Consider the following 26,306-nt stretch of genomic DNA (forward strand, 5'->3'; position numbering starts at 1 on the left):
TTTATTGCTGGTCAGCTCCTGGGAACAGAAAGTACAAATAGATTTATTGTTAAAACTGATCTATCAATTAGAAATTTGCATTGGATTGAAAATAAGTTGCTTTCATTTAGTGCCCCCCCCCATTTTTCTTTCATTCTTCTGTCTTTTCATTGTTCTTTGACGATTACTTTCACATTCCTATGCAAAAATCATTTTATCATGTTTTTTTTAGGATCAGTTAACATAATACATTCCATATTTACATTACTCTTGGATTGTTAGCAATTTATCACCCCTTAAATATTATTTTTAGATATCCCTGTGCAAGTGACTTAAATTTCAACAGGATTATGAACAATTTATAGGTATACTCTCTTAAAGTTAAAAGGGCAACAAATTTTTAGAAAAAAAATTGTTGTGATCAGTTAGTGACTAAACTTTTACAATAAAAATTACTCAATAAAAAATGATGCAAATTGCAAATGAAGGATGCTTCTACTTGAAAGAAATGATTGAAATTTTGTCTGTAGGCCAAATTAAACTCCCATTAATCTATCCCTTGTTTAAACCTAAATCTTAAATGTCACAGGGATTTGTTTCTATAGCTCTTACTTGACAAGGAAAGTGATGTAAGCTGTGAGTAATTGGTCCTTTCTAGTGTAAGATAAGGGTAACTCCAAGGAGGGAGAAGAATTTGAGACAGGAAGGAGTATCAAGTTTGATTGTGCTTGATGAAACATGTGATCTTTGAGTTTATGGCCCATTATAAATCATTGCCTCGCTTCAGTGCTGTTCTCTCCTAAATCTTAAACTGAAGCCTTGACAAGTCCTTGAATAGTGAAAAAGTAACAAAGAAAGAAGGATTGTCGCCTTTCCTGCAATAGATTTTCCTGTCATTGTCATTAATTTGTAATTCTTGTACCGAAAGGCATTTTGTGAATTTGTTGAAATTTTTTCTTACTTTTGGTTGTTTTTGTCTTTCTAACCTGCTCCTCATCTTTTCATACCATGTCTTTCTATCAATCAATCCATCGATTTGCTCCATCTATCCTTCTTTTATTATTTCTTTCTTTAATATTTCTTCTCTTCAAATCTCTGAACACCCATCATATTCTTTTCTCATGGGTCTCCCATCCCCCTCCCATTCTCTTTCTCAGAATCTCTACCCTCCTTTACATTCATACAATCTGTCTCTCATTTTCCTTCCACCTTTTCTTTTCATGCATCCTTCCATCTCTATTTTGCTTTCCATCTATCTACTTTTCTTATACCTTGCACCATTACTCCTTTCTAACTTTAGTCTTTCCTTTTTTTGTATCATCATTTCTGTTGTGGGCATTACTCTTGTCAAATGCAGACAGTTTCTCCAAAAATCAAATAATATGGCGAGGAGTGCTTGTTGGTTTAGTCAAATCTTACAAGATACTGAATACTTTTAAAAGTGAGTTGGGGTTTAGTTTCCACTCTAAAAGGCAGGTGGTGACCTGTACATCTTGTTTCACATTTTACTTATGTTTGCTTTGTTTTTAATGTTACTCTTATCAAGATTCACCACTGTTCAAGGATGTTGGCATTTGTGAAATAGAATGAGTGAAACAGGCCCGTAGTGGTTTGTTGGTTTTACCCATTATTTTTCTTATTCTGATTTTTTTTCAAATAATTTTCTGATTCTATCTTGATGTATGGGTGGAAAATCCACACCCATCTCTCTGCTCTTTCTATGTTTCTGTCACATTTATTGAAACACAAATCTAACTTATTTCCATCACTTAGACAAGGTTATTGCCTGTTTTGTCTGTTTTTCCCCTTTACTTACTTTCATATGATTGTGTCTTTGAATTGTCCTTGATATCCATCACAAGAATAACCTGATACACATAGTCATTAATCTTCTTTGAGGTTTCAAGACTGGAAACTGTCTACAGCTATAACTAGATTGAGTTGTGTTGTTGTATTTCTTAGTTCTTGTGCCTTTGTATAAATGGCGTCACATGTCCAGAAAGTGATTGATGATATTTTTCTCTCCCAGACACCATCTTTCTTTTATCCTTGGGAGGTCAGGTTGAATAAATGGCTCCTAGCAACCAATATCAATGGCACATCGTAGCCTTGCCTTGAAGCTCTCATCTGTGGTAATGAACACTTTTTTACAGAGCTTGCAGGAGTTTCTTTAAGCAACAGCATATTTGAGCTTTGTGTAAACATTACCTACTTGCAGGCAGCGGAACTAGCAGTAGAGACAGGCTAGGAGCATATACCCTGAATACATATTCGTTTCAGCTTAATGTGGTTTGATGGCAAATTACCTGGAAATTCTGCAAGTGTAATTGCCAATACTCTCCAGACGGAATAAAAATAGACAACTGAGATAAATGATGAGAGCGAGTTTTGAGATCCATAAATGAGTGCTCGGATATTTCAAATTGGACGTATCATCAGTAATATTGAAATTCGACTCTTTCAGCGCACTGTATATTTTCCCACTTACACGTGAAGTCTTGACACTGTACCAGTGTTTTGTTCACAAATTTGTCAACAGGAGAATCATAGCATGTGGGATGGTCATTTTTTGAGAGCAGATACTTCAGAGTGGATGGGTATGATTGAATTCTTTGGAAAATTGGATGATACACTACAAGCAACTGACCGATGGTGATTTTGACTTGTTTTCATGGAAGAAACGAACATTGCACTCACAAGAAGCCCCCACATGCTGACCAGTCCTAGTTCTTGAAACATAGTCTATTGACAGGAGAAAATGTTTCGACCAAATGGACGCAGCGGAGGAGCGGTCAAGGTAGTGACCGACGGGCGGTTACCCATGGTTACCCTTGCCCCTCTGAACATTGAGGAGGAAGAGGAAGAGGAGGAGGAAGAAACTTTTGTGGAATCCGGGAAGCTGAAGGATACGGCACCATTTATCAAAGGTAAAACTGACAAAATCACATCTTTTATCTGTTCATGAATTAACATTTGATAAAAATGAGTATGTATTGCAACAATCAATTTTGGAGGACGATTTAGGGCTCTGACTGTCTAATATAAAACTTGTTAATAACAATAAATTACCGTGGTAAAATTGCTTGACAGCCAATGAGATACTAAGAATAACAAAGTTGAAATAATTGCACAATTTATGTACCCATATCATTAAAAAAAAAAAAATGGGGGGGGGGTTAACAAAAAGGAGTATTATATTTTTCATCCATAATGCAGAATTTGCTGATTACGATGAAATCAGTCTTACTTTGCATGAATAATACATAAGGAAAAGCAGCAATAAGGGGGAGAGATTCCATGTCATGGACTTAATTGTGAAATCCTTTATCTCCGTAATATTGTATCGGCAGGACTGCTTCAAGTACTGTACAGTAATACAATAAGGAATAGTGGTTAACAATGGCAGATACAAGGGGACTTCATAAAGGCGTATTTCTTGAATATTATTGACAACTCCTGGACATTTCTAGAAATATTTTTATATTTCTTTGTTGTGTTGAACCCCTGTGTGAATTGGGAGGCACATCTTTAAAAACATGTTGATCTTGTTGGGGTTATTTCTGTGTGAAGGACTGGGCATCTGATAATGACAATTTCAAGGAAAGGGTGTTGTATGTTTGTGTATATATATTTTGCATTTTTTTTTGCTGCATACATTGCTATATTTTATGAATTTCTCCTGGTGAAATTGTATGTGTATCTGTAAGCTAGGTGCAGGGGGGGGGGGGGTGCTTTAACCCTTTTCTCACTATCTACTTCAATATTTCAGTAGCAGTGTTTATCAATTATGCAGAATTCATCGCTTTTAAATATAGATGAGCATCATCTTTCAAAACAATCTCAAGTTAATGGACTATCAGCAATGAGATCACCAGATGCTAAATTAGGAGGAGTGTTCAAACTCTTCCGTAATTTATCCAGATTAAGTGTTCACACTCTTACATAGTTCACCCAGATTAAGTGTTCACACTCTTTCATAGTTCATCCAGATTAATGACTGAAAACGCCAAATTTTTATATATCCCTTTAATAGATGTGATTAAGCGTTCTTGTTTTAATCTAAGAAAGACTTTGCTCAATGATCTTTCACATCAAGAAATATTACATCTTCATCTACATAGCGTTTGTATCATGAGGTTAAGAATTCATTTTAGATATATATTTTATGCCTGAGGATGTTTTCTGATGACTTAAGAAATGCATGGATTTTAAAGACAGATTAATCACTTAAAAGACAGCCACTGGATCAGACAATTGCGATGTTGAAAGTTGAATGAGGAAAATTACATGGAAAATTAAGATAACTTGTGTTAGATATCCTATTTCGAGGACATATTTATCATAAATATTCGTATTTAATAATATTTGCAAGATTTTCATTTGAAATATGTTCTAAAAAGACAGCATTATTCAATACTTTATTATCTGGTTCATAATGTGCAAATCAAATCATCAATGAAAAGGAGATTATTCATTTATGGAAATTAAACATCAGTTGGAAACATTAAAGTCCAGAAGATTTAATAGATGTGATGTTCCCCTTAAGATATCGCTTGCGATGCTCCTGAAATAGTGATGGAACAATTTAGGACGCTGGTCTTTAGGGTTTCTTCAAAATTTAATGTCACCCAAGTACACAAAGTACATGTGATGGACAATCATTACAGGGAAAGTTGCCATTTAAGCCTCCAAGCTTGATTAGTTACTTCTAACAGAAGTGGACCATTTGCAAAAGTTTTCTCATTTTGTGATTTATTTTATCTGCAGCCAGCTCTGATTAATAGCAAACGCTGCAAATAAACTACCTTTTGATCATCAGTAGTAAAAACAAACATGCAGTGAAAGATGTCTTTTGTGTTTATTGGATAGTGATTTACGACAGTGCATCGCGCACCTTGTTTCTGAATTGTAATCATTGCTTGGAAAAACAGAAAGTTATGCTTTGAATTGTCTTCATAAACGATGTGAGGTGTTTGCTGGTGGCAAATCCTGTTCCGCCTCAGCCAGAACTTGAAGAAGAATAGGATCATCATCGCGATATTATTGCCACTCATGTGGCAGTTAATATTGCGCCGCTTGATTAACGCTTTGAAATGAAATGTTTTCTCCTTGACTGGCTTTGTGGTAGCTCGTGGCACGTAAGGCGTCGGGATCACCTCATAAGAAACAACGTCTTATAAAAATTGTTTTGACGTTATAGCTAAATGTCTTGGATACCGGTATGAACTGCTTGTGGTGGATGATGGTGCCTTGGAAAATATCTCAGATATACCACAGATTGAATGAACACTGTAAATGGTGACGTCTGGAGGATAATTGTCTCATATAAATAGGAAAAAATGCCACTTTTTAAATAGAAGTTGAAGACAAAGACTAATATCTTGAAAAACTGACGACTGAAAAATTGACAGACTAAAGCCTTGGAAGTGTTACATTGGATTAACCATTGAAGGAAACTTTTGAAGGAGCAAGCTTCCTTTAGAATATTCTCGGCTTCTATTACATTTACCCTTTTTGCACATATTTTGATATTTGAAGTAACTAACTCAGAAATGGACAGTTTTGTGAGAGATATGAATAGCCAAGTGTGAAGGATTAAAGTTTCATTTTCGATACGACTAACTCTAACACTACTAATATCTAGATACATTTCATAAATTGGAAGCCAAGTAAACTAATTCACCCTCTGGCATTTGTACTCTCTGTTTTCCCTCACACACAATGGGTGAACCTGCAGGTAGTTTGTGAAAATTATCCAGATCTTGAAAGATACAGAAATAATTTAAAAACATGGAGCACAAAATTGAGACAGTTGGTGCAAGGAGTAGAGCTCCGCCTTTGAAACGAAAGCAGACTGGTTATTTTGTGGACAAAAATGCAAAGGGTAAGTTTGACATCCACTTCTAATCGGTTATCTGATATCTACAGCACCTAACAAGTATTCTTGATTAAATGCATTTCTTCGGAACCTTCTTCTTCAAAGTCAAGCTGTGTTGTATACAGATGAATAATAAAAATATGTAATTCATAGATATTATATTTGTGGTAAAGTTGAATTCTAAAACATTCAGATATTGTACAGCAATTAGAATTATGACAATTCATATAGACAAAATAATTGAACATTTTTTTGCTTCAAGTTTTTGTTTTGTTGCACTGAAACAGCTCTATTAGAATTCCAGTGGAATATACCAAGTGAGTAAAACAAAATGATTCAGCTTAAGAAAGGTTAAGAAAGGTTGATTCATCCTATGAAAGAGCATTTTGTCTTAAATCAATGATACCAAATATGTGTTGTATTTCTTTCATTTTTCACTGGGTGTAAGAAACGTTTCCATGACAGTTGCTACGGCGACAGAAAATTGCTGTGATGAAAAATCTGCCCGTCAAGCCTAATGTAAAATCTTACCTCCATAACTAAAAATACCCTCATTATCCTTTTCTTTATATTATTCTGAACCAAAAACTCAATTAAAATCCTAACTCTATCCCTATATGCTCTCTGAGATTTTGAGACTGGAGCAAGTATCGCAGGATCAAATGTCGTGTCACCTTAGGAAACAAAATGTCAAAGGCATTAACACTGATCTCTCTAACGTCTGACCCTGTTTAGATTTTACATCATGTCCTTTTATGGCCATCATGTGTCAGCCCACATAGGACAACAATGTGTTACTACTGTAGATTTCATGAGCTACATTCTTTCTATTGATTTTGATTTTCAAATTTTTGGTCGGCACAATAATTATCAGATTGAAGCAACTTTTAGTTCCTCCAGATATGTGAATGATGCTGGTCCAATCCACCCTTCTGCCTGGCATTATGATCCTTTGTTTATTATTGTTGAATGAGAAGATTTATGAAAGATGAATTAAATAGGCTTTCAAGATCATTTTTTATGACTTCATAAAATTCTGTCACTTTAAATAATCAAATGATTTCTCAATCATATAACCTTGATATTCTGTAATGATTAAAGAAAATCAGTATTGCCTGACGAAGACTAGCAGGTGCAGGCGAAACGTTGCAATTTCAGTTTGCCGGATCGTGAGACAACAGATCAATTCTTTACTCAGATTCAGCTACCACGATGATCAACATCTTCCGTACTATTAATATCAGTATTGTTGCCAATTTGATGAACAAAATGGGATCAGTTTCCATCTCAAGTGAAACTTGGAACCGATTATGTCATTTTAGTTCCCAGTGAAATATGAAACTGAAAATTAATATTTAGTTGAAGAAGACACAAGGTCAGTCCGCAAATGTAACCAAGTTGATGTGTGGAATATATTCATCACAAGAGGGGGAGAGAGTCTAGAGTCTTTCCTAAGTGCATTTGGCTACAATCCAAGCTAAAATACTAGTACTGTGTTCAAATTATGATAATTAATAAAGGGTGCAAAGAATCAATGGCAAGATCATGGAAAATAATTAACAAAATGGACTCAAGAAATTCATTCAAAGCAAGTTCTTCATGAATAATAATTGGAAATTGAAAGGTAGAACACCATTGAAAGTGAAATCTTGTAACATGTCATTTAAAATTTGATTGCTTTGTGAAATATTTAAGTGACAAACAATTCTTCTTGATACAATTAAGTTATTTATCTTGAAGGTCATGTATGAAATTGAAAAAGCTGGGGAATGAAATGATGCGATTTAAAGAAATGGAAATTCATGGAAATATCCCCCACCCCACAAAAAAAAATAAATAAATATTGAATATGAAAATCTGATTTTTTTTTTTTGGGGGGGGGAGATCAAATTCATTGAAAGTCAAATGTGGAAAATGAAAGCAATAGTTTACAGATTACAGAATATGGATTAAAAAGGAAGTCTTGGAAGTTGGAAAGTCATGGAAACTGAAATCCTCTATGACCAATCACAGCTGCATATTTGAATGGTTAACCATAATTTCCACCTCAAGTTCATGCCTTATAAACATATCATCTTCTTCATCACATTTTACAAAATAGCATTCAGACCAGATAAAAAATAAATGCATTGATTATACAGTACATTTTTGTAGTATGAATGGTCCAGTTTGAAATAATTTGGTCTGGATTTTTTTTCAAGATTATGAAAGTAGAGCAAAATATTTTAATTACTGGTACTTTCAGCTGTGTGTGCTACTGAGTTTGTCCATCAATGACAATCTTCATATATTCTTGATTGGTGTATATTATTGGATTTCAGAGGATATCCTCAACCTCTATCTGTTTGATGATCAGTTGATGATTTGATTGCAATATGTATGGATGAACGAAAGAGTTTGTTGAAAGGGAACCATGATAATTTCTGGAGCTATGGCACAGACCCTGATATTGGTAGAGGACTCAAAAGCGGTGAGGCTGAAAAACCAAGACTATTCAGATTCAGATTTGTTTTCAATGTACATAATACAGCGTTAGACATTGGAAATCCATGTTCGAATATTTAAAAAAAGGATGAATTTTCAGGTATACTTGGGTAATCTCAGGTTTGTAGAATTACCCTTTTAAAAATATACATAATTTTTTTGTCAAATTTAAACTCTGATCACATATTTGTAAATTCTTTCTTGTAAAAACATACCCAGTAGCATATAAGAACTGTGAAACCTAACCTAAAACTTGCCCTCGAAACAGGCGCAAGCCTTGTGATATACCCTTGATCAACGAATCTTACGCTACAAAAAAAAAGAAAGTTAAGGGAAAGATCAATATCATTTGTAGCATATTTTGACATCTGGAATGCTTCATACATTATGGTGTCTATCCCAAGAAAACTACCCTTTTCACACGTGTTTACAGCAATAACGTCGGCGTTCATCCGAACCGTTGTATCAGTCAAATTTGGTCTAAAAATCAATTTTGCAATTTTTGCAGAAAACGAATGTACAAGTCCTATTCATCACTAAATTTCTACACAGGAATTTATTTTTGTTTTGGAGATATGAGTGGATTTTCACAGCAATGTCATACATATTTTTAATAAAATCTGCAAATCCAATTGGAAACGCGTAGTTCTAACGACAATTTCAATGCGCACGGTCAGTCAAATTGTCGTATCGGCACTGGGCACTGCATTGACTTTGCACATGAAAAGCAACGCGACGTTTTGACTGATCACGTGCATTGGAATCGTAGTCAGTCAAAACGATGTATCACTTTTTCCCTATGGCGTTTTGCCGCTCAAACAGGAATTACAAGCATGTAGCTCTTTTGCGTTATTTTCTCTGATCCTTATTAAGTTTTGTGTAGAAATAAGAATACCAATGTAAAGCAATTGTCTTTGTCTTTCCATCCATGTAGTTTTCTAGCAATGAATATGTTGCAAGGCAGGGGAACTATAGTTAGAGTAAACTTTGAAGTCGATTTTCTCTTAAATGGGTTTGCACCATCGTATATGTGATACGATGGTTCGGATGACCGCTGACGATATAGTGGAGTGTCCCGGATTGAAACAATCTTTTTATCATAAAGTGTGAAAAGGTCTCTCAATTATGTGGGATGTAATGATGTATGGATGACACCACAGGCCCTGGTTGCACAAACTCCTTTCCCAGCATCTAACCACAAAGTGATTGATAAATTGTACATCTGCCTCATGGTTAAGTAATTAATCAGACATTTCTTTATCAGTATTCCTCCCTTGAAGTTCGCAAATCCTTTTCAAGAAAGAAACACCGGTGTAAACCGGCTTCCTCACCCCTAAGGATCTCAATTATTCATGAGAGTGGAGTTTAAGTGAAATCATTACCAAGGTGGACATGTCACAAATTGAAATGAAGGATGAATTAAGGGCTCTCTCAGAGTCACCACTGCGTGTTTCTGCTTAGCGGAACTTGATCTTGTAGCCTTGCAATCGATTGGAGTATACAGTCGCGAGGGAAAGTCGATACAAAGGTTATGGTGTGGGCCAAGTAATGCCTCTTGTTTCGGCGATGTTACCACCCTTGGTGCTCCAAGGAGAAGTCTGGTGAAGTCTCGATTGAAACAATGAGGGAGTGTCTTGGTGCAACTTTATTGACGGTAACAAGTGATTATGGTAATAGGCTCGCAAATCATTACCAAGGTGGACATGTCACAAATTGAAATGAAGGATGAATTAAGGGCTCTCTCAGAGTCACCACTGCGTGTTTCTGCTTAGCGGAACTTGATCTTGTAGCCTTGCAATCGATTGGAGTATACAGTCGCGAGGGAAAGTCGATACAAAGGTTATGGTGTGGGCCAAGTAATGCCTCTTGTTTCGGCGATGTTACCACCCTTGGTGCTCCAAGGAGAAGTCTGGTGAAGTCTCGATTGAAACAATGAGGGAGTGTCTTGGTGCAACTTTATTGACGGTAACAAGTGATTATGGTAATAGGCTCGCAGAGACTGTTGGTTAGAGCACGCTGACTCATTAGGCAGACCAAATCTATATCCGCGTGCCTTGATCGACATTGCTTCAGAGTGCTTCAAACACCATTTCCAGATTTTTTCTGCCATCAGATTTCATGTGGAAAAACTTTCTAGTGACTGCCATCATGATAATACTTTTAAAGGGTTAATTGTTCCAGAAGCAGTCACATTCATACAAACACAGCTGTATAGTGTTTGTTACTCAACAAAGTGAGAAAAATTTTACTCGTGGATCTGGTCGGGTAAATTGACACATTCTTCCTCTGTCTACCCTGATGCACAAGTCCTCTTATCAGGTGCTGTGTTGATTATGCAAGAAGATATCTCAGTTGTGAAGGATATTTTTATTAACACCACATATGTTTTCCTGCTTTGGACATTGCAGGCCGTTCAACAGGTTAAAGCCAGTTATGCTTCTCTTTTAATTTGTGGAGGCTGAATCATTAAAACTACTCTGACACACCCCTGTCAGAAGTGACAGTCCCATCTTTCCTGCAGGATTCCTCGAAGCTACTTTTCATTTTTACCAATCATCACATTTCATCATAGTAACAGTTAGTTAGGGAATGCGGGGGAAGGTGCGATGAGAAGACGTGTAGCAGCTTTATAGCGGGAATCCTGCTGAAATACATGGGAGAGACATGTGACTATTTGCCTCTGACTTGTGGTGAGGTTAGGTAGTGAAATTGCATCAATTGCCATTGATGAAGAACATGTTTTTTTTTTCTTTGGACTTCAGCATGAAAATCAATGCCAGAATATCATTTAAGTTAAAGCCAACACCTCTTTTGAGTGAAATGATTCATTGAAACTTTCATCTATATGAGTATTCCTTCATTTGAAACTCATTCACCTATTCAACCCTGTCAGACAGCTCATCACTGATATACACCTTATACTTATTGCATTCTGGAACCAGTTGGTCTTTACTCAAAGCTTACAGCAATTCCAGGATTCAGAGGGTTACGGGTCCTGTAATTCATTCCTGTGGAACTGTCATTTGAAAAGTTAAAAAAGAAGACCATGGCCAACTATAATATGGTGTCTGATATTGGTATCGTGGATAGCACTGACTCCAAGAGGCGAAGGAAGGGTGCAAGTGCTTCTACCGGCAAGTATTATTCAGGTAAAAGAACCTGGTAGAGGGGCGCAACTTTGCCCCCATAACCCCCTTCAATCTACAAAACTGTATTTGAGATTTTAATTGCTATGAAAAAGAACCAGTCTGTTATTTATTGTATATAAAGAAGAAAATAAACTTCATTTCTCTTTATCTCTATGCTGTCCACAGTCCTCCAAAGATGTAAGAGCATGTTTATACAGGAACCTCTCAAACAAGCCACAATGCGCTTTTTTGGGGTGTTTATACAAAGACTCCCAATTCAAGCTCACCTTTGCTAATTTGTGAATGCTTTACCAGACAGGTTGCAAAAGGAAAAGCTTTAAAGATTCACATTAAACTGCACTCCACTAAGGTGAGGTAAATGGGTATACCTGGCAGGAATTTATTCCTTGAAATGCTTCTGCGCTGTAAAAGGCTGCAGGGAGAAATCAGGGGTGATAATATCCTAGTCTTTTGGAAGCACATAGAGATGTTGTCATAATATGATATGCGCTATACAAGAACTGCTTTATCATTATTAATAACAACAATAACATTGATAAACATAAATTTGTATAGCGCAGCTTTTAATTGCACAAATGTACATTTGTATAAATAATGTATAATGTATAAATAATGTATAATGTATAAAGTAAATTTCTTAATAACAAGATATGTTTTCAATTTTGATTTTAAGTGGAGAGCTTCTTATGTCAATTGGCATTGTTTGGGGCAGCACATGCACAATTGCCAAGTGTGACTTTTGTTTTTCAAAGGGGGATCTGGAACAACAATTTATCTGTGAAACTTTGCAGGCTTTGAATATACGATTGGGTTTTAAGTTTGAGTTATTCAAAGAGGGGTGATGAACTCCATCCAAGGCTATATATTGGGCTTGATCAATTAATGATTTATATGCAATCAACAGAATTTCAAATGAAATTCTCTGATGCTTTTGCAATCAGTGGAGCGCTTTCTCAGAAGAGATGCAGCGGAACTGAATTTTGGCACATGGTAGACGAGTCTTGCAGATGAATTTTAGACTCTTTGTAATTAACTTTGTAAGTAAAATTATGAGGCTATCATAACTCTCATTAAAGTTATGGTCTTTTGACTTGCCTTTAAGATATTACGAGACAGTTTGTGTGGTAGGCTCCGACAGAGCAGCAGACTTATAGCCACATTGGCTGATCTGGCTAAGGTATAATGAAAATTCTATTTTTTATACATCTAAAGGACTCATTACGTATGCGTGGCCATACCTGTTGAGCGCATCATCGGATGTATCAAGGGGGTAACTAGTATGGTTGCTATGGTTACAGGGGATGTAAACGATTCTATAAACTTCTCAAGTTGGCATGGATGTGATAAGAATGATAATGTCGGCGTGAAAAGAATACAGAATTAGTTTGATTGGAAATAATTACAGTGAAAAGGTATCCTTGTTCTATCTCTTCATTTTCAAAGGGGTGATCATGATACGTTACTGAAAATACCTCCACAACCTATTCCTAATTCTCTCTCTGGGGGATGCTGCTCATTATAGAGTATTTGCAATTAATGAAAAGGTGGAAAACACTTCCAAAATGATATCCAAAAATATTTCTAATTTAAATAATAACATGTATTATTGATATAATCAGAGGTATGGCATTGCTGAAGAGGTTTTAGCTTTTTGTCTATTTTACCATGTTTCCATTTCTTTTTACAAGGTTGTTTATGTTACATATTATCCATTCTGACTGACGTCATGTAAACTGAGGACTATTCCATGGGGTTGGTGCAATTTTTGTGACATACCAGAATTCCAAAACCGTGTCTCATGTAAAGAAAGCAAATGTATGCATGAAATTACCAGCAAACATAAATGGTGTCTCACCAAGTTTTACTTCTCAAGCATCATGATGTATTGCAGATTCACACCTGACAATTTATTGCCAATGTTATATGCCAATGTGATGTCCATGTAACGCTGGTAAAAAAACTTTGTATTTGTTTAGCAGCAAATCCATTAAAAATCTATTTCCAACTGAATTACTATGATTGGACATCATCTTTAAATGGACACATAAAACCATTGGAACAAGCTAGCTTGTGAGAAAACAGAAAAATCAAAGAAACAGATCAACAAAAGTTTGAGAAAAATCGGACAAATAATGAGAAAGTTATGAGCATTTGAATATTGCGATCACTAATGCTATGGAGATAGCAAATTGGCAATGCGACAAAGATGTGTGATGTCACTTGTGAACAACTCTCCCCATTACTTTGGTATATATTTCACTTGAAATTGCCTCTTGTATCACATCTATCCATAGGTCATGTGTTCTTTCTACATGAGGGCATGTAATACATATTTTTTAAGAATACATCTTGGATAAAGAGTTTGTATCATCATTAGAAAAAGTAAAAAGAGACATTTTGAGGGTATTTTATAGTCCACCAAAGGGAAAGTTGTTCATCAGTGACATCACACATCCTTGTCGCATTGCCAATGGGAGGATCTCCATAGCATTAGTGATTGCGATATTCAAATGCTCATAACTTTCTCATTATTTTTCCGATTTTTCTCAAACTTTCTTGAGTCTTATTCTTTTATTTTTCTGTTTCTACACAAGCCTCTTTGTTACAAAGGTTTCATTCCCCTTTAAATTGACACATGAACGTGAAATGAAAAAGCTGATACCAACGATACATGGACATAATCACAGGATTTTGTTGCCCCAGGCCCATGGAATGACCCCTGAATGATAATTGCAGTGAATCAAGAAAGTATTTCATGAAGCTAGTGATTTTCACTGTTAGAATTGCTCTGAGCCAATCAGATGCAAGGATTTCAGTAGCTTATAACAAATGGTCAGTGAAAATCACCATTAACTGTTGCATGAAATGCTCCCTGATGTCTATCAGACATAAAGAGAAAACAGCAAAGTGAAAAATATGAAAATTATATACCACTGGTCATTTAAAGAGATTTAACTGGTATTACTCTGCTTTTGTTCTATTAAATACACGAAGAAATATATCTAACGTGAATCAAGCAGATTAAAGAAAGAGTACAGATATATTCTTGCTTGTTCATGCACTCAAGATAAGATGTTGTGCACATCCTTCACTCCCTGGGGAGCAATGATTGATCAGAGCAAGTGCAGAAGTGCAGAGGATCTGCAAGTACGTGTGTGAGGCAAGTTTTGAATTAGATGAACTGGCAATAGACCAAGAGGCAATGAACATCTAGTCTGAAAGCACAGACTCATATTTGACACTTTAAGAAATTATACCGCGTCTAGATTGGAGACTAGATGCCAAACTCTGGCTGTGTCAAATAGAGGCAGACAAATACCAAGCAGCTAGAGTTTGTAGAATAAGAAAAGAAATTCTTCATGTACAGAACAAATCCACAAAAAAATTATATGTTCTTGAAGAGGTAATTGGAGGGGAGCATTAATGGCTCGCTTGAGCCGCCAGGCTTAATCAACGACAAGCCGAGTTAAGTTCATTAGCGGTTTGCTAGGAATTCTCTCCACATTCTTTCAAAGCTCAAGAATGCAGGCCTCCATGGAACTTCTTTAACTCTGCATGGTTGGGGATAAAATTGCATACTGCTAGAATTTTATTTTGGGCAAATGGGAATGGAGACCATGCTGGTTATGGTGTTTGAAGAAAATCAAAAGTAAATGTCTTTACAAAACCATTTGTATAATAAAATCCTGTTTGCATCATTATTTTGGTTGGGTTGATTTGCAAAGTTCTTGAACAAAGATAGGATCAGGTTTGGGAATGTGTTTATTGACTGGGAACATTTTAATGAAAGGATCACTAACTTTCAGCAAACCTCAATGAAATATAAGCCTCTTGCTGAAGCTCATTCATTATTTTCTTTTAATCAAGTTAGAAAGTGGCCTGTAGGAGGAGGGTTCAGTGGTAGAAGATGATAATACCCCTCCCCCTTAACAAGCCTGATTTGCAGATATTTGAAGCAACAATAGCTCTTGACACCTTTTAGCTTTTACTTGGGGTTACCACTGCTAGACCTTGTTTCCATGACAACAATATACATTTTCCAGTATGTAATTTTGGTAATAAATAATAGTAGGCACTGGCCTGACCCTTACCAGTTGTCGATTCAGAAGAATGTTATGATTATGAGAATGAGAATTTCCGAACATATGTATACCTTGCAGCAGATTTCTTGCAATTTTTTTCTTCCAAAAATCAAGCTACACTCATAGGTAAAAGTCTGATACACCACAGGAATATGTAGAGGGCATACATGTTTAGGGGCATGGAGAAACACTCCCTCCCCATCACGTTTCCATGGTGACCCCTCCAATCCGACTCTGACCTGTATTGGCATGAGCAGTGCACATTTGTACCCCCAAAACATCAATTCACAATTACAGGTTTGTATGTCTGATACACTAGTATAGGAGGATTTGTTAGGAAGATGGAGGGGTAACTCTCCTCCCCACCTTGTTTCCATGGTAACCCCTCCTATCTGACTCCATCTTGTGCGAGCATGAGCAATGTATGTGTGTACCATGCCTTGTAGCATATCCTCCAGCTAATGACACTAGACACTGAGAAGTGCAACGACACCGTAATGGGAGCTCAACCCCAGATAACTGAACCGCATCTATTCCTCATATTGATTGGTATCTACACGGGCCTGTACTATTTCTCCAGTTTTGTCAAATTGATATGGATTATATGCATACTGTATGTCAAGTGAAGGAAATTCAGGGTTTTTTATCAGTCTTTCTGCTGATACTGATGAGGAGTGACATGTATGCACATCTTATAATTTTTATGTGATGGAATAAATTTCGATAATGCATTTTAATTATTAGTTTATGTATAGATGATACTAATATCATTGTAGATGAAATCTTCTTTTTGCTTAATTCTTTCTTATCTTAAAATAAAACAGTATTCATATTTTCACATCTTCTGTATCCTGCAAACGTCTTGTATCTCCCTTGGTATTTCATGCCTTTATGTGCACACTATCTTTTTCTCTTTCTATCCCTTTGCACTATTATATATCAAAATATTCTCCACTTTCTCTACCCCTCCCTCCTCTTTCTCTCCCTTTCTTTACCATCATTCCTCCTCTTCCCCTCCCTTTTTCTCTCTCACTCTCTTTATCTTTTCCTTTATTTCCCATCATTCCTCTTCTCTCTTTCTTTCTCACTCTCACTTTTTATATCAACCTCTTAATTCCTCTAAAGACTTGGGTGTTCTCAAGCTTTGTGTTATAAATGACTAATTCTGAATTTATTTCAGTTATTGTATGGTTAAAAGTTAATTTAATTATCGTTGAGTATGGATTAAAAAATGCAATCAGGTCCATTGTATCAATGGGGGAGGGGTGATCTACTGATGAAAAGTAAGGGGGAATAGGGGGGGGGCAGTGGTCACAAGTGATGAGGGAATGGGTGTAATGGGATGAGGAACAATGATAAGAGCTTGTGGAAGCGCCGCGGTGTAGCGGTTCTGACTCTCGCCTTGTAATCAGAGGGTCGTGTGTTCGAATCCCACCATGGCCTAGCGCCCTTTGGCAAGGCGTCAATCCACACTTTGCCACTCTCACCCAGGTGCTAATTGGGTACCGGTATAGGAAACAACCGTCATTGTGGTTGGTTTAGCAAGTTTGCGCCTAACAGGCTGCTTGGAATGCTATGAATCCAGTGACCGGGTAATAATAATTGCAAAGCGCTTTGAACAGTCATAGATTGATAAAGCGCTATATAAATGCCAATTATTATTAATACTCTACATTTGTTATATACTGTAAATGGTGCTTTTGCTACAAACTAGTGCTAAATTTGAGAATGGTAATGTGGAATGAGACATTTTGAGTTTCAGAAAGAGGAGAAGACATGACAACTGTGTTTATGCTTGGTAATTGTGGGAAACAGAGAGAGAGAAAAGGGAGTGCGTAGGTTTGCTGATGTTTCCAAGATTAACTTGGTAACTTAAAATGTCTTAACCAGCTTTCAAATTTCAAAGTTACAATTTTTCATTCTAAATTTGATCAACTGTGATCTTATTAGTTTTAAAGGTAAAAAGAGAACAAATAACTTTCCTAATATGTAACCAACCTTCATCATTATAATTCTAATTTTGTCATTTTTGTTTCTTTCTCTCTTTATTACAGGAGATGAGTCATTAGGATGCTGTGTATATTTTTTGATGATCTGCTCGTATCTTCTTGTTGCCATCACATTTCCATTTTCATTGTTTTTCTGTCTCAAAGTAAGTATGAAAGTATTTTTATGGTTGGAAATAATGTTTTTTTAAGGGGCTATCTCTTTTACCATATTTTACACACACATTCATGTTTAATTAGACATAATATCAGAACATGATGCCATTTTAATTTAATAGCAACAATATGAAGATATGTGTTAAACAAGCTTGAAAAGGTTTTACTGTTTATTTTTTAGATGTTTGTCAATTCTATGGAGATCAGTATTTTAACTTTTGTCATTTTTGTCTCGCCTGCAGAGCAGAGCGAGGCCTAGTTCATGAAACTTAAACATAGGGGTAAACAAGTATTACTAAATACCTTGCCTGAGTTTCAAGTAACATAACTAAGGTCAAAGGTCAGTTAGTGTCAATGAACTTTGGCCATGTTGGGGATATTTGTTGATTTCCATCATAACTGAAAATTTATGGATCTGGTTCATGAAACTTGGACATACAAGTAATCAAGTATCACAGAATATCCTTTGTGAGATTCAGGTCACATTACCGAGGTCAAGGTCAGTTAGGGTCAATGAACTTAGATTATGTTGGGGGATTTGTTGAATTGCCATCATACATGTAACTGAAAGTTTATAGATCTAGTTCATGAAACTTAGAGTAATCTAGTATCACTGAACATCCTACTCAAGATTTAGGTCACATGACCAATGTCAAAGGTCATTTTGTATCATATGAATTGTGGGTTTCTTAAAATGATTATTAATAGTTGTTTTTCAAAGTCAGAACTGCTGCTCTATTGAATGGCCAAATGCAGGTGAGACTGCCAGAGGGGCTCCTCTTGTTTTATACCAAAGCACTCTTTCACAAGAGGGTACAGATATAGTCTGAATAAAATGCATATATGATCACTCTATACATCAATATGCCAGTCAATCCCATGGAAATTTGTAAATTTGTAATCCAAATATAATGTGATACTCTCACAAGTAGATGCTAAAGTAGTTTGAATAAAACATCCCCTATACTCTGAGATGGAAGTCATTTGGTTTGAACCTAAACTTTTTACATGTGTAAATTATCTGATGCTGAAACAACCTTTTATACAATCTAAATTTCAAGGATATTACATTTAGATTTAAACCTTGTGGATTTAAACACAAAGCTAAACAATTGTATTTAAATCTTTTGAGGTTTAGAAGTCAATCCTTGATATTAGAAATAAATTCAATGTTCGACCAGTCACTATATTCACATCCAATCTGGATATATCTTAAATCTTTTAAATTTAGAAGGAATTCTGGCATGCAGTTAATCATTTGTGTATGCTTCTGAGCATATGCATGGATGAACATGTGTGATTTTGAATATTTTATGAATTTTGTCACCATATTCCAATATTTATGCAGCATATGTATGAAGTTCATAGTTGTAGCAGGCCCCATAGTCATATTTCTTTTTTTTTTTTAAAGAAACTGGTAGATGGGAGTTCTCTCTTTGTTTTAAACTCCTCACATTTCAGTTCCTTTATTCTAGTTTCAAGTGTCCCATTTTTCTTTTCTTTCTCTTTAATCAGTCAGTGAATAATAGTAATGTACACATATAAACTGTAAGAGTTTTAAAATTTACATATCTTTGACTGTTGCTATGTCTTCTGAAACTTTATTGTTGCTATGTATCAGTTTTAGAGTTTTCCAAATATGAGTTATGATTATAGATATATGTGATATTTAGTGCAATATTTTTTAAAATTATATGAATGTGTATACCCATTCCATTATTCACATTGTATTGTTTGTTTCAAATTTGAAATCTCATATTTAACCTTTGACCCTGTGCAGGTCGTCCAAGAATATGAGAGAGCGGTCATCTTCAGGATGGGTCGGTTGTTACCGGGCGGGGCTAAAGGACCTGGTATTTTCTTTATTCTTCCATGCATTGATAACTATGTCAAAGTGGACCTGAGGACAGTTTCATTTGATGTACCCCCTCAAGAGGTGAGATGAGAACAGGTTAAGTCGACCGGGGGACGGTTGCATAAACTTGCAAGCAATGTGATAATGAAGTGAAACATTAATTGAACAAAAAATATATATATTTTTCAAAATAAATATAATGGAATATATTGTATATGTAGCAATGCTCAAATCTTAGTGAACCCCACCAGAAAAAGAACATATTTAAAGTGTTCAAGTTCTGCCATGTTTTTTAGATTTTTTTGTGAAGTCAGGTGATGAAGTATTCAGTTCAATAATAGTTTGATTTTCTGTTCTCACCAAACATAGCAGTGCAGTTGTCTTCAATAAGCACTCGGCATGAAGGAGTGCATTTTGTGGTGGGATTCACTAAATATGAGCACAACTGTATATAGGCCTATGTGTATAACTTTATATTAAACTTTAACATAAAAATACAAAGGAAATAATAACAATGGGGAAGACCCTCAAAATCCTGGTGAAATTAAAGTAAGGATTAGAGAAGAATTTGGGTTAGTGCAGTATGCTTTATATATATACGATGTGCTAACATGCGCTATACACCTCTACCGGTTATACACAGAGGTGAGCGCAGTTGGTCGATGTCTATTCTCTTAGTCAGCCTTGTTACAAGATGCTTTCTAGTTGACTAGCTCTGTAATTTACTTTAATAACATGCCTCCTTGCAAGTAAGCAAAACATGTAACCAGACGTATGCTTCAGTGGGTGAGGGAGGATGTCAAAATGAGCAAGTGTTCACATTTTTGTTATTAGGGCAACAAAGCCTTGCTTCTAAAACAAAAAATGAACATTCATGTGAGTAAAAAAAAATACATGCATTTCTTAATACCATTTACAATAGGATCTTTGACAGCAAACCACTTTCAAAGACAACTTTACATAATGCTATGATATCCATGTATGTACATGTATGTAATAAATACATTTTTTCACAACATGAACTTTCATTTTCTTAGATGCGACGTTTCATCATCCTAAGTGCAAATACAGTGATTTGATTTTCAGAGATAAAGAACCAATATTTTGACAAGATATCTTAGAATGATTTTTTTTTATTGAATCAAAATGTGATATCCTGGATCTAGCCCAACTAGCAAATCTTATTCTTCTTCCTCCTCATCATCTTCCTTTGTCTTCCTCACCATCATGTTAGTCTTCATCTGTGGTTAGAAATCTTACATATTTATAGGATGTTAGAGTCTGCATATGGATAACTCACTGCTTCCCTCAGCATATAATATGCTATATCTATCATATGTGAACAGGTCATGAAAGCACTGGCTGGGAGTGAACGGACCCCACTGATGACAAGATTGAAAGCATGTCATGAATTAAGGGTTACCCTTGTCTCATCCTAATTCAAATTCTATTTCACGTCTTAGGAGCAACGGGGAGAGTGGTTTTTTAATTGGGGGAAAGCTAAGCATCATTTTGTGTAAACACACTTTTGATACCGCTGGTTAGGTGGATTGAATTTGTTGAAGCAAATTTATTAATGCAGTTGTCAAAGCATCGGCACATTGGTGACTTTTGAACACTAGGACAGTGGACATCTAACCTCAGGGCACAAAAAACAAAGACTTCAAAAGTTGAAGGGGAAGTAGAAGAGCATCTGCATTTTAACTCTCTATTTTTTAAAACCAAATTGTCTATTCTATAAATTTTATATCATTTACCCATGCAATTTTTCTACATGTACCTATCGTTTCTTCTTGCAATTTTGTTTTTTGTTTTCCCTTGCCCCTCTTTTAAAGACAATTCTAGCCCTTCAAATAATTTTCATTTTTCCTAGGGGGGGGGGGGATATACTACACTTCTCTTGTCACCTGGATGTAGAGCATTGAGGAATGGTATATTTAACAAATGCCATTTTGGATGTGAATGGATGATATCATGTTGTGATATTGATAAATGACTTTATGACATGGTATTCTTAGTGCTATTCTAATTGTCATAGAAATGGTAAACCACCTCCCCCCCTTCCCCAAAAAAGAAAAAAAGTAAGGAAAAAGATGAAACAGTTAATGGATGGGGACTAAGTAGAATCTTGGAATGTTATAAATTTGGGAGCAAGCGTGAAATACCAAACTGGATGGAAATGAAGCAAACTTTAGTTAAGATATGAAGTAAACAAGGCCATCATATTCTTTAATAATCTTTTTATTAGTCTGCTTGGGGCCTTCTCTAGGCATATGCAATTATCTTTATATAATGTGCATCTATAGAGTCATACAACCTACATGTATTCACTATTCTAATACAAGGCTAATCTCGAAATGACGGCCCAGTCAGAATTTCAGACATGATGACAAGTAGTCACATCAGACTTTTTTTCTGGGTTTTGATTGGCTGAGAAGCAAAAATCTGAATGTTACCATAGTAACTGTCAGAAAATGTCAAATTTGTCAGTGCTGATAACTGTCATGAAATAATCCTGAGTTATATGAACCTCAAACTTTTGGGGTCATCCTATTATTACTAATTTGCTTATCTTATTTGCATAATATTAGTGATGATATGTTGCATTTAAGTAGCACTTTATACAATCTTCCTAAGCAACGACACTGGATACTATTACTCCCGCTTTAATGCGACCGCACACTTTACGATTGGTCTGTGACGTGATTTTGGAATAAAACCTGGTAGAATTTAATGCTAACATTGAGACATATAATTGATATAATATTTCATATTTATTCCAACTTCAGGTTTTATCCAAAGACAGTGTCACCGTAGCCGTAGATGCCGTGGTCTATTACAGGGTCCACAACCCCACCATTTCAATTACAAACGTGGAGAATGCACAGAGGAGCACAAGGCTACTGGCGGCCACGACGCTTCGGAATGTTCTTGGTACGAAGACGCTGGGCGAGATGCTGACGGACAGGGAGAGCATCAGCAGTCAGATGCAATCGGTGCTAGATGAGGCAACCGACCCCTGGGGGGTCAAAGTTGAAAGGGTAGAAATGTGAGTATACGTGTGCATTAGGTACCTTAACCACCGGAGACTGAGCCTGCATGATACAGGGTTCCAAGCCCATGAGGGAAAATTATTTTACTTTTTCCAGTCAGGGAATTTGATTTCAAAAAGACCGCAAATCAGAGAAAAATGCATCAAATGGAGGGGAAAATCAGGGAATTTTGTTCATCCCAAAAGTTGAAAGTAAGGTAGTCAGTCAGACTCTGTTATATTTTGTTGCATATCAAAACAATATCCATTGAATGACTGGTTATGGTGGTGCTTAATTAGTTAAACATTATTGTTTTTATACAGAAAATGCATGTAATTCACTGCAAAAACTTAGAAAACTCGCAAAACTGGGAATGGGTTTGAAATGGGAATATTAAAACTTCATTAGGGATTTTATTTTCTTGAAAAGCTGGGAACCCTGACATAAGTATGTACATGGTGACCAGCCACCTCAGAACTAAAAAATAAGTTGCCCAAAAATGAATTTAGAGATTTATTGAGTTTTCCAATGGGTTAAAACCTTGCGTGAAAGAACGCAGTGGCCCGTATTCTTAAAGTAGGTTTAACTTAAACTCAGGTTTAAGTATGGATAGCCAATTGTTACATAAATCAGTGATGGTAGAGATATGATATTTCAGCTCATTTAGCTCCCAAATCATTCATAATTGTCTAGGAAGTAATAGATTGTCTTCACCATCAATGAATCAGGAAAGAGCACAGTAAACATAAGAATGGTACAATTTTAATAAAAAAATTTGATACTTTTGGCTTCCCATACTTAGACCACAACTTTAAACCTGATTTTCAATTAAACCTGCTATCAGAATACATGCCAGTGTGTTTACAATATATTCTTCATGTTGTTGACTATATAAATATGTGATTCACACTGTTAATTAATTAGATTTAAGTGTAATGATGTTTTCACTCTCTGAACACCTCAAAATTGTGAATGTTTCCACGTATAAAATTGTGACTCACACTGGGAAATTCTCAGATTACAGTGCAGTGTGATGGTCATTTAACACATGTCATTCACACTGTTAAAATGCTCACATTCAAACAGTGTGAATAAGATTTCATTTTGTCCACACTGTGAACACACTCTGAAAGACTGTATATTTAACACATTAATTAACTAATGAATTTGTACTTCCAGTTGACTTATTTATAGTTACCACTCAGTTCTAGTAGCTATTAAATTAAGAATACAATTCTTTTCGACTCACTTTCATAATTTCTAAAACAAAACCCAACAAATATTTTGCTAGATATAAAGTAAAATTTTCATTGTATGAGATTGGAATCTGTGGAATATGGATGTTGAATAAATTTAAATGGTTAGTTTTCTAGTGCTCCCTTTTGTATTTAATTACAATACAGATGTTAAATGCAATTCTTGTTAGTGAGGGTTTCAGTGATGAATATGAAAAGAAAAGATGAATATAGCAGATAAGATGGAAAATGTGAGTACACCATAAACAAGCAGAAGATAATATATGAATGCAACTTTAAAAATTAAAAAGAAAATCCTAGTCTTGTAATTATACATTAGGGGATAAGAGGCTCTAAAGAACAACAAAAAAAGCTGGATAAGCAATATAGGTGACTTATGTATATTGATAATTTTGATGTGTGTGATCATATTTATGTTTCATACATTTTTAATAAAAAAACACATTACAGTAAGGATGTGAGACTACCAGTTCAACTCCAGAGAGCCATGGCAGCGGAAGCAGAAGCAGCCAGAGAAGCAAGGGCAAAGGTAACAAAAAAAACCCCCCTCTTGAATGAATAGATCCTTCCATGTTTTGTGGAGTTATGTAGAAACTAAGACAAAACTTTTTGCAAAACTAGGGGTGTTTTGTAGAATGCTATAACTCCCATATTCCAACTGGAGAAGAGCAGCTTCAAAAGACCCCTATTTTACATCAATCGATCCTCTCGGTTTTTTTTTCTTAAAATGGTTGGTTATTAAAAAATTCACTGCAAATGGGGATGGATTAAATAATTCACTATTTTTGTTTTCATTCAAACACAGGAAATCAATGATATCTGTTTAGAAAACAATCATCCCCTCTTTTAGATAAATGGACCCTACCCATGTATCTATGACATTTTAGACCATTTAGAAGAGTTCATTAAGGAAATGGGGGTGATTTGTAAAATACACAAGGTATATATTTACAGGGCAAGATATACTAAACATTCATAGTTTCACTGGATTCTCAATTTATTTGGATTGTTTGAAAATTGTTCACTAAATTTAATAAACCGAAATTTTGCCCACATTTTTCTTAAGTAGACAGCACGCATTTGCAAGTACTGTCGGTTGGGACCAAGACTTTAGTAGGAATGGACACTGATATAACTTGATAGTGACCCAGCACTTCCTCTTTTTGCAACAGTCTTGATTTTATTGGAGATATAGCCTTATGGTTAGTGTTGTGTTGTACATAGTGTTTTGTGCGTGCATGGATTTTACATTGAAGCTATTGTCACTGGAGCATATATTAATGAATCAAATTTTGTTACGTCCAATTTACAGGTGATAGCTGCAGAAGGGGAACAGAACGCATCCAGAGCGCTCAAAGAAGCAGCGGACGTCCTCCAGGAATCACCAGCGGCGCTTCAGCTACGGTATCTCCAAACCCTCAACACCATCTCAGCAGAGAAAAACTCCACCATCATCTTCCCGTTACCAATCGACCTCCTGACAGGATTCATGGGCGGGGACCACGCGGCGTCGGCTCCCTGCATGGAGGAGGTCAAGATGGTAGAGTGAAAGGTCAAAGGGGTCGTGACCCTGATTGCCTCTGACACAAGACTTTGAACCTTGGTGATTCCCTCGCTCACCACGCAGCATGGAAGATGCACTCTAACCCCTCTGGCAATGGCATTTGATTGAACGCCTGTGACCAACAGCTTATCTCACCCAATGCACTATTATTCCTAAGGTGATGGCATATGACTGAGAGCTGTTTGACCAACGACATTCTGACCATTGCACTGTAATTCCTTTGGAGATGGTATTCCATGTTATCCAATGGGGGTAATCAATTTTGAAAAGGGAATCAAAAGCCATTCACAAGACTCCTCTGTAATTTCTGATCAAGTTCCTACACAAGACTCTTTTCTCCCATGTTTAAAATATCTGTGATTCTTAAAGGTTGTTTGGGTCGTGAGCTAACTTCAAACTGGTTTGATTTCAAGTAACCACATATGATAAAATCTCACATGTGATATAATCTCACAGAGTATCTCTTGCAAACTGTCCAAGACAGTGTTTCACAAGAGTTAATTATGACTTACAGCCATGCTTAGTGCTGATGCGCATATGATATGTAATGCGCAATCTTATTTTAAATACAGAGTTTGCATGATTGGACCAATGCGGTGAAGCCTCTTATATGTGCTCGCAACTGGACATTTAAGTGCTACTCTAAGTCATACTTCAATCTTTGTGAAACACCCCAAGGATTTTGTACATAAAGTATTGTATACCATTTAATAACAAGGGCAGGTCTTTATCACAGGGACCAGTCATTGATCATACGGTTGATTTGTATAGCAGTAACAATCAATTCATTCAGTTGTTAAAATCGACCTTGCTTTTTATCTACATTCTGAAATAAGTCCTGATGGATTTTTAAAAAGCAGTTTGT

The 26,306-nt window shown here is 35.9% G+C and overlaps 1 protein-coding gene across 1 annotated transcript; it reads left to right on the forward strand.

Moving 5' to 3' along the window:
* Nucleotides 1-2,049: 2,049 nt before the first annotated feature.
* LOC121429241 (band 7 protein AGAP004871-like) lies at nucleotides 2,050-25,836 on the forward strand. The gene is made up of 6 exons (XM_041626203.1): nucleotides 2,050-2,906; nucleotides 17,627-17,724; nucleotides 19,515-19,670; nucleotides 22,379-22,638; nucleotides 24,328-24,406; nucleotides 25,190-25,836. The coding sequence occupies exons 1-6, from the start codon at nucleotides 2,738-2,740 to the stop codon at nucleotides 25,424-25,426; spliced, it is 999 nt and encodes a 332-aa protein (XP_041482137.1). The 5' UTR covers nucleotides 2,050-2,737; the 3' UTR covers nucleotides 25,427-25,836.
* The last annotated feature ends 470 nt before the right edge of the window (nucleotides 25,837-26,306 follow it).

This window comes from Lytechinus variegatus, chromosome 15 (genome assembly GCF_018143015.1).
Source record: "Lytechinus variegatus isolate NC3 chromosome 15, Lvar_3.0, whole genome shotgun sequence".
NCBI classification, from domain to species: domain Eukaryota; kingdom Metazoa; phylum Echinodermata; class Echinoidea; order Temnopleuroida; family Toxopneustidae; genus Lytechinus; species Lytechinus variegatus.

What these genes read in the sequence shown, in the direction of transcription:
- LOC121429241 (XM_041626203.1), top strand. Translation starts at nt 2,738, where the DNA reads ATGTTTCGACCAAATGGACGCAGCGGAGGAGCGGTCAAGGTAGTGACC. An exon ending in CATTGTTTTTCTGTCTCAAA is followed by an intron (nt 17,725 to 19,514) that starts GTAAGTATGAAA and finishes GACCCTGTGCAG; the next exon opens with GTCGTCCAAGAATATGAGAG. An exon ending in AAAGTTGAAAGGGTAGAAAT is followed by an intron (nt 22,639 to 24,327) that starts GTGAGTATACGT and finishes AACACATTACAG; the next exon opens with TAAGGATGTGAGACTACCAG.